General features: G+C 29.3%; 1 protein-coding gene across 4 annotated transcripts; it reads right to left on the reverse strand.

Moving 5' to 3' along the window:
- Positions 1-6,119: 6,119 nt before the first annotated feature.
- LOC100811917 (uncharacterized) lies at positions 6,120-9,050 on the reverse strand. 4 transcript variants are annotated; one of them, XM_006587572.4, is made up of 4 exons: positions 8,918-9,050; positions 7,636-7,800; positions 7,264-7,548; positions 6,120-6,956 (listed from the first exon to the last, which is right to left on the reverse strand). In XM_006587572.4, exons 2-4 carry the CDS (start codon positions 7,774-7,776, stop codon positions 6,309-6,311), a joined length of 1,074 nt encoding a protein of 357 aa, XP_006587635.1. In that variant the 5' UTR covers positions 7,777-7,800; positions 8,918-9,050; the 3' UTR covers positions 6,120-6,308. The 4 variants fall into 4 exon arrangements, with proteins under 4 accessions (XP_006587635.1, XP_003534314.1, XP_040861032.1 ...); XM_003534266.5 differs by having other exon boundaries at positions 7,636-7,803; positions 8,918-9,048; XM_041005098.1 differs by lacking the exon at positions 8,918-9,050 and adding an exon at positions 8,715-8,880 and having other exon boundaries at positions 7,636-7,803.
- Positions 9,051-10,205: the final 1,155 nt, after the last annotated feature.

Raw genomic sequence — 10,205 nt, forward strand, 5'->3', positions numbered from 1 at the left:
GAACCACAAAGAGATAAATGAGGTGTAATCAAAACAATATATCTATTCAACAATTTGTGATGGAACTCGAATTCATTTCGTTAATTTGCTCAATGTTTATGTATAAATAATTTCGATTAAAAAAATAAATCTTAGTTAATTGCACATGTAAGTTACATATCCAAACAATTTGTTCATTGCTCAAACTCCTCTTAAATTTTAATTACAATTCTCTTTTATAAAATCTTAATAAGATAGTGTCGGTTAAAGTATCGTTAGCATGTCTTTTTCACGAGAAATGATAGCTAACGATACTTTCTTTTGACATTTTTTTGTAAAAAAAAATATTTCTATAATTTATTAAAAATGATCAATTTTAATAGATTTTATTCCTCATTTAATATAAATAAAAAAAATAAGATTATTAAATGAGAAATAAAACCAACAAAAATAATATTTTTTAATAAATTTTGATCAATCATAGAAAAGGTTTAAAAAAGCGTATAAAATAAAGTGTTGCTAGCATTTTTGTTTATATTACAATATGTGTGGATGGGAAGTGTTATTAAAAATATATTTTTAACACATTCTTAAAAAAATAATAAGTTATTTAATTTAATCGGCTTTAATTCGTTCCACCCCATTGAAATATTCCGATATTTTACTTTTAATTTGTATTTTATGAATCTTCAAGTACTAGTGTAATTTAATATATTAATTTTTAATACATATTCATTTTTATAGGAATATGAATTAGTTAAAAGGAAATTATAAATAAGGAATGAGAGGGTATTTTCTTGTGGGGGGGAGAAAAAGGCTAAAAAAAACGGCTAATTCTAAATTCTGTCCCTGATAGTGACCGAGATCAAATCAAGACAGATTTGGAACCTCATGTGCCATAAGGACATAATGGTCCCTAACAAAAATTAATGTTCCTCTACTGCTCTACAATTTCTTTTCTGGTTAAAACTAGTTGCAAAGGAATACTTAATTTTATTCACTATTCCAATGACCAAACTAATAAATATGAAAAGATAAGTCAGAGATAGTCTGAAAGAAATTATGGAAGGTATAGGACCTGTGAAAATGATTTTGATTACATATTTAGCACGAAGCTGTTTGCATGGCCAAGCTCAATTGGCCAACTAAAAAATAAAAAACAGAAAATCTAAAATTGAACTAAGTCTTTGTTTGTTCGTTTGTAACCATTGATGCGAACAAGAAAAACCATAGATACATTTTGTTCTCGGGGCACTGGTTCCACTTCTTAAAATGTTTTAATACAAAAGATAGGCTTAGAATTTAAAGGAATATAAATAACTAAATGATCTCACATGGGTGTGAGCAGACATTATTAGAAAATGGTGTTACATTTCTGAATGCAAAGATGACGGTGCTGAAGGCTGTAAAACGACACAGTTCAAACTAATTAAAGAGAGAAATTAAGAGCTATAAATTAAAAGACGAAAGATATGTAACATTGGAAGGAACAAAGAAACGTGTAGTTATAGGCTAGACAATGACGTAGCAACTTCTTGATTGTTTTCATTTCATTTCAGTCCAAAGTCTAAAAACTCTTAATTTTCCTTTTCCTTTTATAAATCACCATATGGGCACTTGCCCATGTGCATGCATGTATTAGCCATGTGAAAATTAAATGAGATGATAGAAAAAAGTGGGATTTTGGAGAATGAGACCAAACAAGTATTCCTATTCACACTATTACGTCATGCAGTTAGTTACTGATGTAGCTAACATGCATGAATATTATTATATGTACCTATCTAGAATGTAGAAGTTTTTATTACCTTATTTTATCAAAAGTGGGATTGGGTTGAATGTCACCTTATGATTTTTTCTCAAAAGGACCTAATGTATTTTTATTTTTTTTGACAAGGACCTAATGCATGTTTGGTTATATATAGTTTTAACTTTTTTTTAGCAATGATTTTTTAAAAAAAAAACTTTTAATGAAGCAGCTTAAAAAACCAGTTAGAAGTTTTAAGTGATATAATATGTTCTTTTTTTAGGAGTGAATGATGATGTGCTCTATTGCTTAATTGCCTAAATTAATTGTTTAAAATAATATAAAATGAAATGAATTTTGATTGTAACAAAAAATATTAATAAAAAAGATATAAAAAATGGTACATAATCCATTCATTTTATTAAATATCTCTCTTTTTCTTCTAAATTACGGATATAAAATAAACTAGTCTCGATCTTTTTTATTTCATCATAAAATATTTAAACAATAAAATGATAAATTTATTCCCTTTTATTCTATTTCAGTCATTACACTTAGAACAAATTATACCCATATCTGTGTGGTTTTTTCATATTATTGCATATGATATTTTTATGGATTTCTTTTATTCATAAAAATTAAAAATAAGTTTTAGAGGTTCTTAATAACTCAAGTATATTGCTTACTCAATTAAGATAAATTTCTTATATTTTTATATTTTTAATGTCTTATTTATAGAGATACAATAATGTAATGTGTTTTTTAAATAATAATATTGTCGATGTAATCTATGGCACAAAATTTAATTAAAAGGACAAAAAAAATCTCTACAATAGTAAAAAAAAGTGCTGAATTTTTTTATACCTATAAATATAAAATATTTAATTGACATTTTTATTTTCTCTTTATTTTTTATTAAATTATATCATTTTCCATATTTACATTTCTGTCTTTTTCCAGAATAATGTGCTCTTACGTCTAATTTATATATATATCACATCGAAGGATTTCCACCTTAAGCTATCTCAGGAGAAAAGACTGATAAGATAGAGTCTTTTAGATATTTCTTATACCAACAATAATAATAATAGTAATAATAATAAATATTTAATAATAAGATCTATAACATATCTCTTTCTCTTCACCTCAAGATGGCATATGAATATGATCCCTATAGAAAGTCACGTGTTAAGGACACATTCGGCTGGACCACACCATCAGTGTGTAAACCACGTATTGTTACAATGGTACAAGACAACTGTTTTTTATTTTTATATATTTTTAGTCTATAGGTGACATGTACCTTTTTTTATTATTTAGTATTTGAGTAAAAAAATATTTATAATATGATTAAATTATCTTTAGTAGAACTTTTTAATTGTATACATGAGACTTAAGTTTAAAACTTTATTCGATGAACCAACCTATGGTTGGTGATCACTGATCAGCTACAACAGTTTGGATATATCTTATTAAACAAGCGAATAATATTGCAGTAAAGAAGTAGGATACTATGCTCACTGAGAAAAAGGTGCATGGGATATTCATTGGGACATTGTAATGATCATTTATTAATTATTATATGTACTTGATCGTGAAAGCCACATCCACACCTATATTTGCACACTTTCAATTTTTTCCATGACTACGTACTATATGATTATTCCATGTCTACGTACTCTCATAGATAATGATTTTAAGCTGGAAGAAAAATAAACAAAAGAAACGCCTTTTCTTTTTCTCGATTTTTGGCAAATCTTTTTTAATTACTATATATATTTTTAGATTAGATATTTCCATGAAGCTGTTTAAGCCCCTCAAATTTCATTTTCACCTCAAACTCAATTTGATTTAACGTTAGATTGAACACATTCCTATACATTTTTTGTGAGAAATAAGATTTTAAAACTTTTGATTCAACAATTGTTTGAGACTCTCAACCGTAAATAAAATATGCACCTGTGAACAATTTGATTTAGGTCATTAGCTCAATTTAATTTTTTTTATTACGTTACATTTATTTATTTATTTATTTCATACACAAATAAAATTAAGAACAAATTATAACAACACCCCTAAAATTTTATCAAATTACATATAACTCCACCCTTTATAATTTTCCTATGCTAACATCTTTTAAGTTTTTTTTTTTATTCGAATCCCCTCTAAGTTTAAAAACATAATACTAACATTCCCTCATAATCTTACTAACACATTTTGCTTAATAAACAACTTAGCACAACGTTAACAAAAAATAGGAAAAAACCCATAAGAATGTTTTTTTTTCACATAACTATTTTATATGAAAATCATGCATAATTTTTTCATTTCCAATTTGCTAGTATACCAAAAGTCATCCTTTAAGAAGGGTACAGTGTAGTAGGAAAGGAAGGATAGGTGAAAAGGGCATATCCTATCTCTGCCTGCCACAGCAGATGAGATACCCAATCAGGGAAGAAATTTTCTACTTTCCGTTAAGTTGGATTTTAATGCTGAGAACGATAGGAATTCCAACTAGTTATGTCCTACATGGACATAAAACAAACATAGTTCATTTCAAGGACGTTACAGATTTAAATTTTGGGTTTTGTCAATGTTCAGTGATTGTGAGACGTAAATTTAATGAGCAAATTGCAGTAGCTTTTCCCAAAATTTATTCTAATTATACATAATTTCTCTCATTTTTTTCATCTTACATAAAATTCCCTAACTTATTCATTTGCATTACAGTAGCACCCGTTCCTTCTTAAATACCGTTAAGTTCTATGATCACGTGATATAGGAACATGTTTTTGTTAAAAAAGTCTATCCCGAAAATGCCACCATCTTCTTCAATCTTCGTTAATTTTTTTTTTCTTGCTGCAAGTGTGAAACTCCCAAGTATTTCGTTGTCAGCTTGGATGCTTTATCTTCATGTGATTTAGGATCTAACACAAGTGCATAAGTGTTACTATAATCATTGTCATTTCAAATGAAAATTTCTTACAATTGGGCCTCAAATTCTGAACTTGAAAAGTCAGATAGATATAGCTTCAGAAACATAAAAAATACAAGACCAAAAGCAACAAAAATTTGAGAACCAATATTTTGTTAATTTTTATAAGCAAATCAGAGAATATATTGCATGTAGTACCTCGAAAGTACAAAAAAGTATTACCCATGAATTACATTCGTATACTAACACTCCCTCCCTTAACACTGGTCCAGACAATTTGGTCATTCAATATTAAATTAAAAAACTCACTTAACACTGGCAGCTGTGCAGTGCTAAAGAAATGATTTCAGAATGAAGGGTACATGTGTAATTAATGAAAAGCTCAAGAAAAGTTTCATTAATTTACTCAAATTTAATTGACCCTAGAAGAAACGTGCCATTCAAATCGTCATTTTATTTGTCTCAAGAACACAACGAAAATTCGTCGTTTACAGTAGCTTTTGCAATGCAGCCGGATTTAGATTAGTTTTTAAGCAAATAACCATTTGATTTCATCATAAGGTACCATTTGATTTCACTTATCACGTCTAAATTATAGATAATCAAAATAGACTTAAAATGTCTTAAAAAGAATAACACTGAAAGAAAGTAATACACATCTTAATAAGATAATGAAATTATAAAAGTTAATACAATGATTCCATAATTTTTTTACTCATACGTGTATGATTGCATGGTAATTTTTAAACCAATTTTTAAAATGATTTGACAATTTTCAGTTTATCTAGTTCAATTTTAACAGTTCACATAAAATTAAATTGATTTAAAATATGCCTAATCCTTTGTGTGTCCAGTTGCTGAGAGGAGCTTATGGCTAGTTTGATATTTTTGGTACTAATACTGTTTTAACGAATCCAAAGTCCAAGTGCAAGCTAATGTGCCTACATTGTTTTTATGGGAACCCCATATGTAGAGTGGACTGTATCCATTACAATTTTATCAGGTTTACTTTTTCTAGTACAGATCTATTTTTCACTTTTAGATAACGTAACTCGAATTATGAATTGGTCTCAAATCGAAAGGTGTATTGCTAATGAAAACTTCAGTTCTTCGCATTTGTTCTTGGTGTATATACTTCACGATCCTTCTTTTTATGTATTGTGCCTTTTTTTGGCGTCTTGATGAACTTTTCATTGTCTAGGCCATCAATGAACTGATGTCTGATTTGATGGATCTGGGCCTTGTAGACCAGTCCAAAACAAGATACATTACTTATTTTTGTATAGATAATACAACACCATGGATCTCTTATCTTTCGTATGCTCTTTTATAGTGCAATAGAATCGAAGAGTTAAGCTAAAACATATAATCTTTTCAAACGTTAAATGCAATGGCAATCAAGTGCAAGGTACTTGATCGAAATCTCAGAAAATATGAATAATTTAAGACGAACTCAACTTTTATCAGAATTAAGCGATCAATTCTCCATATACATTTCTGCATGCATAGTAACAGCATGTCTTAATTTCTGTTCAAGTTATACATAGCTCATAAGGATCTTATTTATATTAATCAATTTTATTACAATTCCAGTTCATCAATATGTTCAAATAGAACCTGAATGGATTTCTTTCCAATCTTTATAGATCAATAACACACGCCAGCAGTTGAAGTTGAACCAGTATCCTTCACAGGAAGTGACGACTTGAGGACCATTCCTTCAGCACCACAGTGATTGGCCCTAATATCACCAAGTTGCATGGGACTATTATAGCTTTCCATGCTGCATACTGTCTCTGTTTTCACTTTTCCCATCTCAACAGCTATTGTTTTCAGCCGGATTCGCTCAGCTCTTGAGCCAATAACTTGTCCAAGTATAGAAGCTGCAATGGTCAGTGCCATTGCTGATTTAGGCATCACCACTGACTTCCGAAGCATGGCTATAAAGGGAACAGCAGCATGCACGGCTACAAACCAAGATAATGAAAATTTCTTGGTATGCTCCTTCCACATGCCAAAGGGCACATTAACCGCCATGCCTAACGCTGCAATAACAAGCATTTTTGCAGGAAGAGGCTGAGGGCGCATGTTTTTCACAAAGGTTGTACGGGCAAGGGCAGCCCTTGCAGCAACAATTGCATGTGGACATCTAAGCTTCACTCCACTCGGTGGCCGAAAAGCTGTTGCAACAAGGGGTAGAACATTGCTTACAGCTCTATAAGACTTGGCAATTGGGCAAGTTCCTTTGGCCAACCATTCATTTCCAAGTGCCTCATGCTTTGATACATCTCCATTCTGAAATGAAGCTCACCCGAGTAAGAAAAATCAATGCAACTCATGTTTTTGAAGTTACTTAAACTAGTTCACGATAATTAGTAAGCAACAGGAAAAGAAAATCATGAAGCACATCAAAATTGTCCTGTGATCACAAACGCTGACAGCAAAATTATTGCAAGTCAGATGGGTGTAAATTTATCAAAATGATAGACAATGATGAAATGCTAATTGACACAATGGATTTCCTTTCTACAAACATGCCTATCAGTGTGTGTGTGAAACAAAAAGAAAAAGGAAAAAAAGAAAATAAAGAACAAATGTTTACCTGAGGTGAGTATTCCTTTTTATTTGATGATTCGGAATTCTTCTGCTTCTTCCATTTCTCAGAAAAATTCCAAAAACTAAATGGGCCACCTGGTCCAGACAGACTTATGGAGGCAGCTCTTCCTGCCAAAGGGTTGAAAACAGGCAGAGAATCTGCTTCTGTGCTGCCATTGTGAAAGTCAGATTTCTCAGATAGGGGAATGACTCCATCCTTCCCATGAAATAGCTTAAATGCCATGCCAAAACTAGGACCATCTTCAAATATAGGACCCTTGGATCCATGAACCTAAATATTGAAGAAAATTAGCTAAAATATTGACCCAAATTTGAACTACTGAAATACAAGATAGGTAGAAAGGGATAAATAACTCACAGGAATGGAGATTTTAGTTGAGGAGAAAGAGAAGTTTGTAGGTTCATTGATGTTTCTTAAAAACGGACACCGTTGGATGTCTTTCACATCAAAGGGACACTCAGATCCATCCCTGTTCATTCCCTTAAAAAAGAAGTCCATTGCCTGCTTTTGCTGAAAAAATTTCTTCTAGAAACAAGGAAAAAAATTAAGACAGAGAAATAAATCCATATGCCATGAAATATAAGACAGAGAAATGAAACAACTAAAAGGAGTAAATTTATGCCAGTAGCATCAATGAAGCTACTATAAAGGGAACAAAAACTTCAAGGGGAAGAGAATGGATTGATCCATCTATCAATCTTTGTCTTATAAGTTAAACAACAAATCAAATGTGTCTTGGACACCCATCGCAAATTTTGCAGAAAAAACATGGAAGCTATAATTACTAGCTTCTCTGTAAGCATGAAAAAACACATCCCAAACGTGGAACCAAACAAGCTAGAATATCATGTGCTTTGTCCACAAAGAAGCTAAAAGTAAAAAAGTCAATTCAGACATATCAGAAGGGAATGAGATCCGGGTTTGCAGTTCACAATCCCAATTCCCACCATTAAAATTTAATTATATACTATAAATTTATCATTTAGTAAAATTAATCAGTTATCTTCAAAACTGTAAGAGAATCTCAATCCTACCAGAAGAACTGAAGAAGTTAGAAACAACAAGGTATCATTTCAAAATTGTTCCTTGTTCACGTTAGAAAAATAAAAATGCCATAGTATAACAAATCTCAATTACCGCAATACACAATTCATCCCATTAAATTGTGCTATAATTAAAAAGGATCGAGTGCCCTAGGACATTGGTTAAGGAACTAAAAGGAAAAAATATTTATGGTAAAAATCATAAGATGACGTGAAAAAAGTCATGGATTGTGCATCCCAATAAAAATCTTTTTTTCCTTTTTCCTTAACCAAAATGCCCTAAGGGTTAGCATTTGGAAGATTCTGGACAATACACATACACTGTTACAAATGCACATGCAGTAGAATAAATAATCATGATTAAAAACTATTTAAGGCCAGACTAATGCCTACCAAACAATCAATTGCAAAATTATGGGGAAAATGTCGAAATTCTGAGGCACGAAAATATTGATGAATTTTAACCCTAACAAAAGTATGATTCCGTTTCCCTCCTCAAATAGAGAAAGAAAGACGATTGAATTCAGAGAAGGAAAAGTACGCTACCGAAAATCGAAAGAGTTGGAAGAGAGAGAGAGAAGAAGAAGAAGAAGTACCGTAATCAGAGAAGAGAACTGCCAAGACGTGTGGCTGCCACAGACACGTGAGAAAGGGAAGAGAAGGGTTTTAAAAGGTAAATGACACGCCTTTACTAGTCCATTTTGTGGCCCTCGTGCAACCAAGAACTTTTTGAGAAAATTAATCTATAATAATATTTAAATTTTGATTTTATAACTGAATTTATTTTTATCTGTATTAATTGGATAATAGGTGCTTATAAAAAAGATCCAAATCAACTATTTTGATTCTTTATCTTATTTTTTTATTTTAATTTTTATCTTTTAAAAATTTATTTTAATTATTTTTAAATGATTAATAACATCACTCTTAAATAATCTTACTTATCAGTTCTAAAAAATAAATAAAAGATTAAATTAAATAAAAAAAAGATAAATCATCAAATAAACTTCTTAAAAAAATAAATGATTAAACTAAAAAAACAAAATAAGTGATAAAATCAAAATTTTTAAAAGATAATGTTCAAAATTGAAAAAAAAAAGATTAAACAGCAAATAAGTCATTTGGTTAAAATTTTTGGATAATTGATAATTAATACTCTGTCATGATATCCGGTTTCACTATTCATTTTATTTTCTTTTATTTAATAATACCGTTTATTTATTTGTTTTTCATATTTTTAAAGTTTTCTTTTATGTTAAATTTTTGTTACTCTTAAATCTTAACTTTAATTACTTTAAAAAATTTACTATTTATATTCTTTTTCTTTTTCTTTTCAAACATCAATTGCTTATACTTTCAAACTAATTTATTTTAAATATTTTAAAATTTATTCATTTCCACCTAAATTTAACCTACTTATTTAATTTTTTTTAAATGACTAAATTTTTTTCTCTTATAATATTAAATATTTTATTTGGATAATTAATTTCTTAAAAAAGTTAAAAGATATTCAGACACCATTAAAAAATACTTGCTAGTTATACTTTAACGTGATGCAGGAAAAAAGAAATAGCAAGAAAAATACATAAAACATGAGTACTATGGTAATTCAAAATATACCGTATTGCAATGTGTATATATTTTTTCTTTCCTAAAATATATAATTTATTATTATTTAATATTTTGTTTTTAAAATTAATTCCTTTTAAAAATGTTAATTTTCTAATTTTAAATCTCACATTTTCATACATGTTATTTTTTTTCTTCTAAATTTTAATTACTTCTATATGTTGAATTAAATATAGACTTAAAGTATGTTTTTTTCCTCCTAACATAAGTTTTGATTTTGGTCTCTATACAATTTTTATTTATTTTTCATCGTTC

Source organism: Glycine max, chromosome 9, assembly GCF_000004515.6.
Source record: "Glycine max cultivar Williams 82 chromosome 9, Glycine_max_v4.0, whole genome shotgun sequence".
NCBI lineage: Eukaryota > Viridiplantae > Streptophyta > Magnoliopsida > Fabales > Fabaceae > Glycine > Glycine max.

What these genes read in the sequence shown, in the direction of transcription:
- LOC100811917 (XM_006587572.4), bottom strand. Translation starts at nt 7,776, where the DNA reads ATGGACTTCTTTTTTAAGGGAATGAACAGGGATGGATCTGAGTGTCCC. An exon ending in CAACTAAAATCTCCATTCCT is followed by an intron (nt 7,549 to 7,635) that starts GTGAGTTATTTA and finishes TTCAATATTTAG; the next exon opens with GTTCATGGATCCAAGGGTCC. An exon ending in AAAAGGAATACTCACCTCAG is followed by an intron (nt 6,957 to 7,263) that starts GTAAACATTTGT and finishes GCTTCATTTCAG; the next exon opens with AATGGAGATGTATCAAAGCA.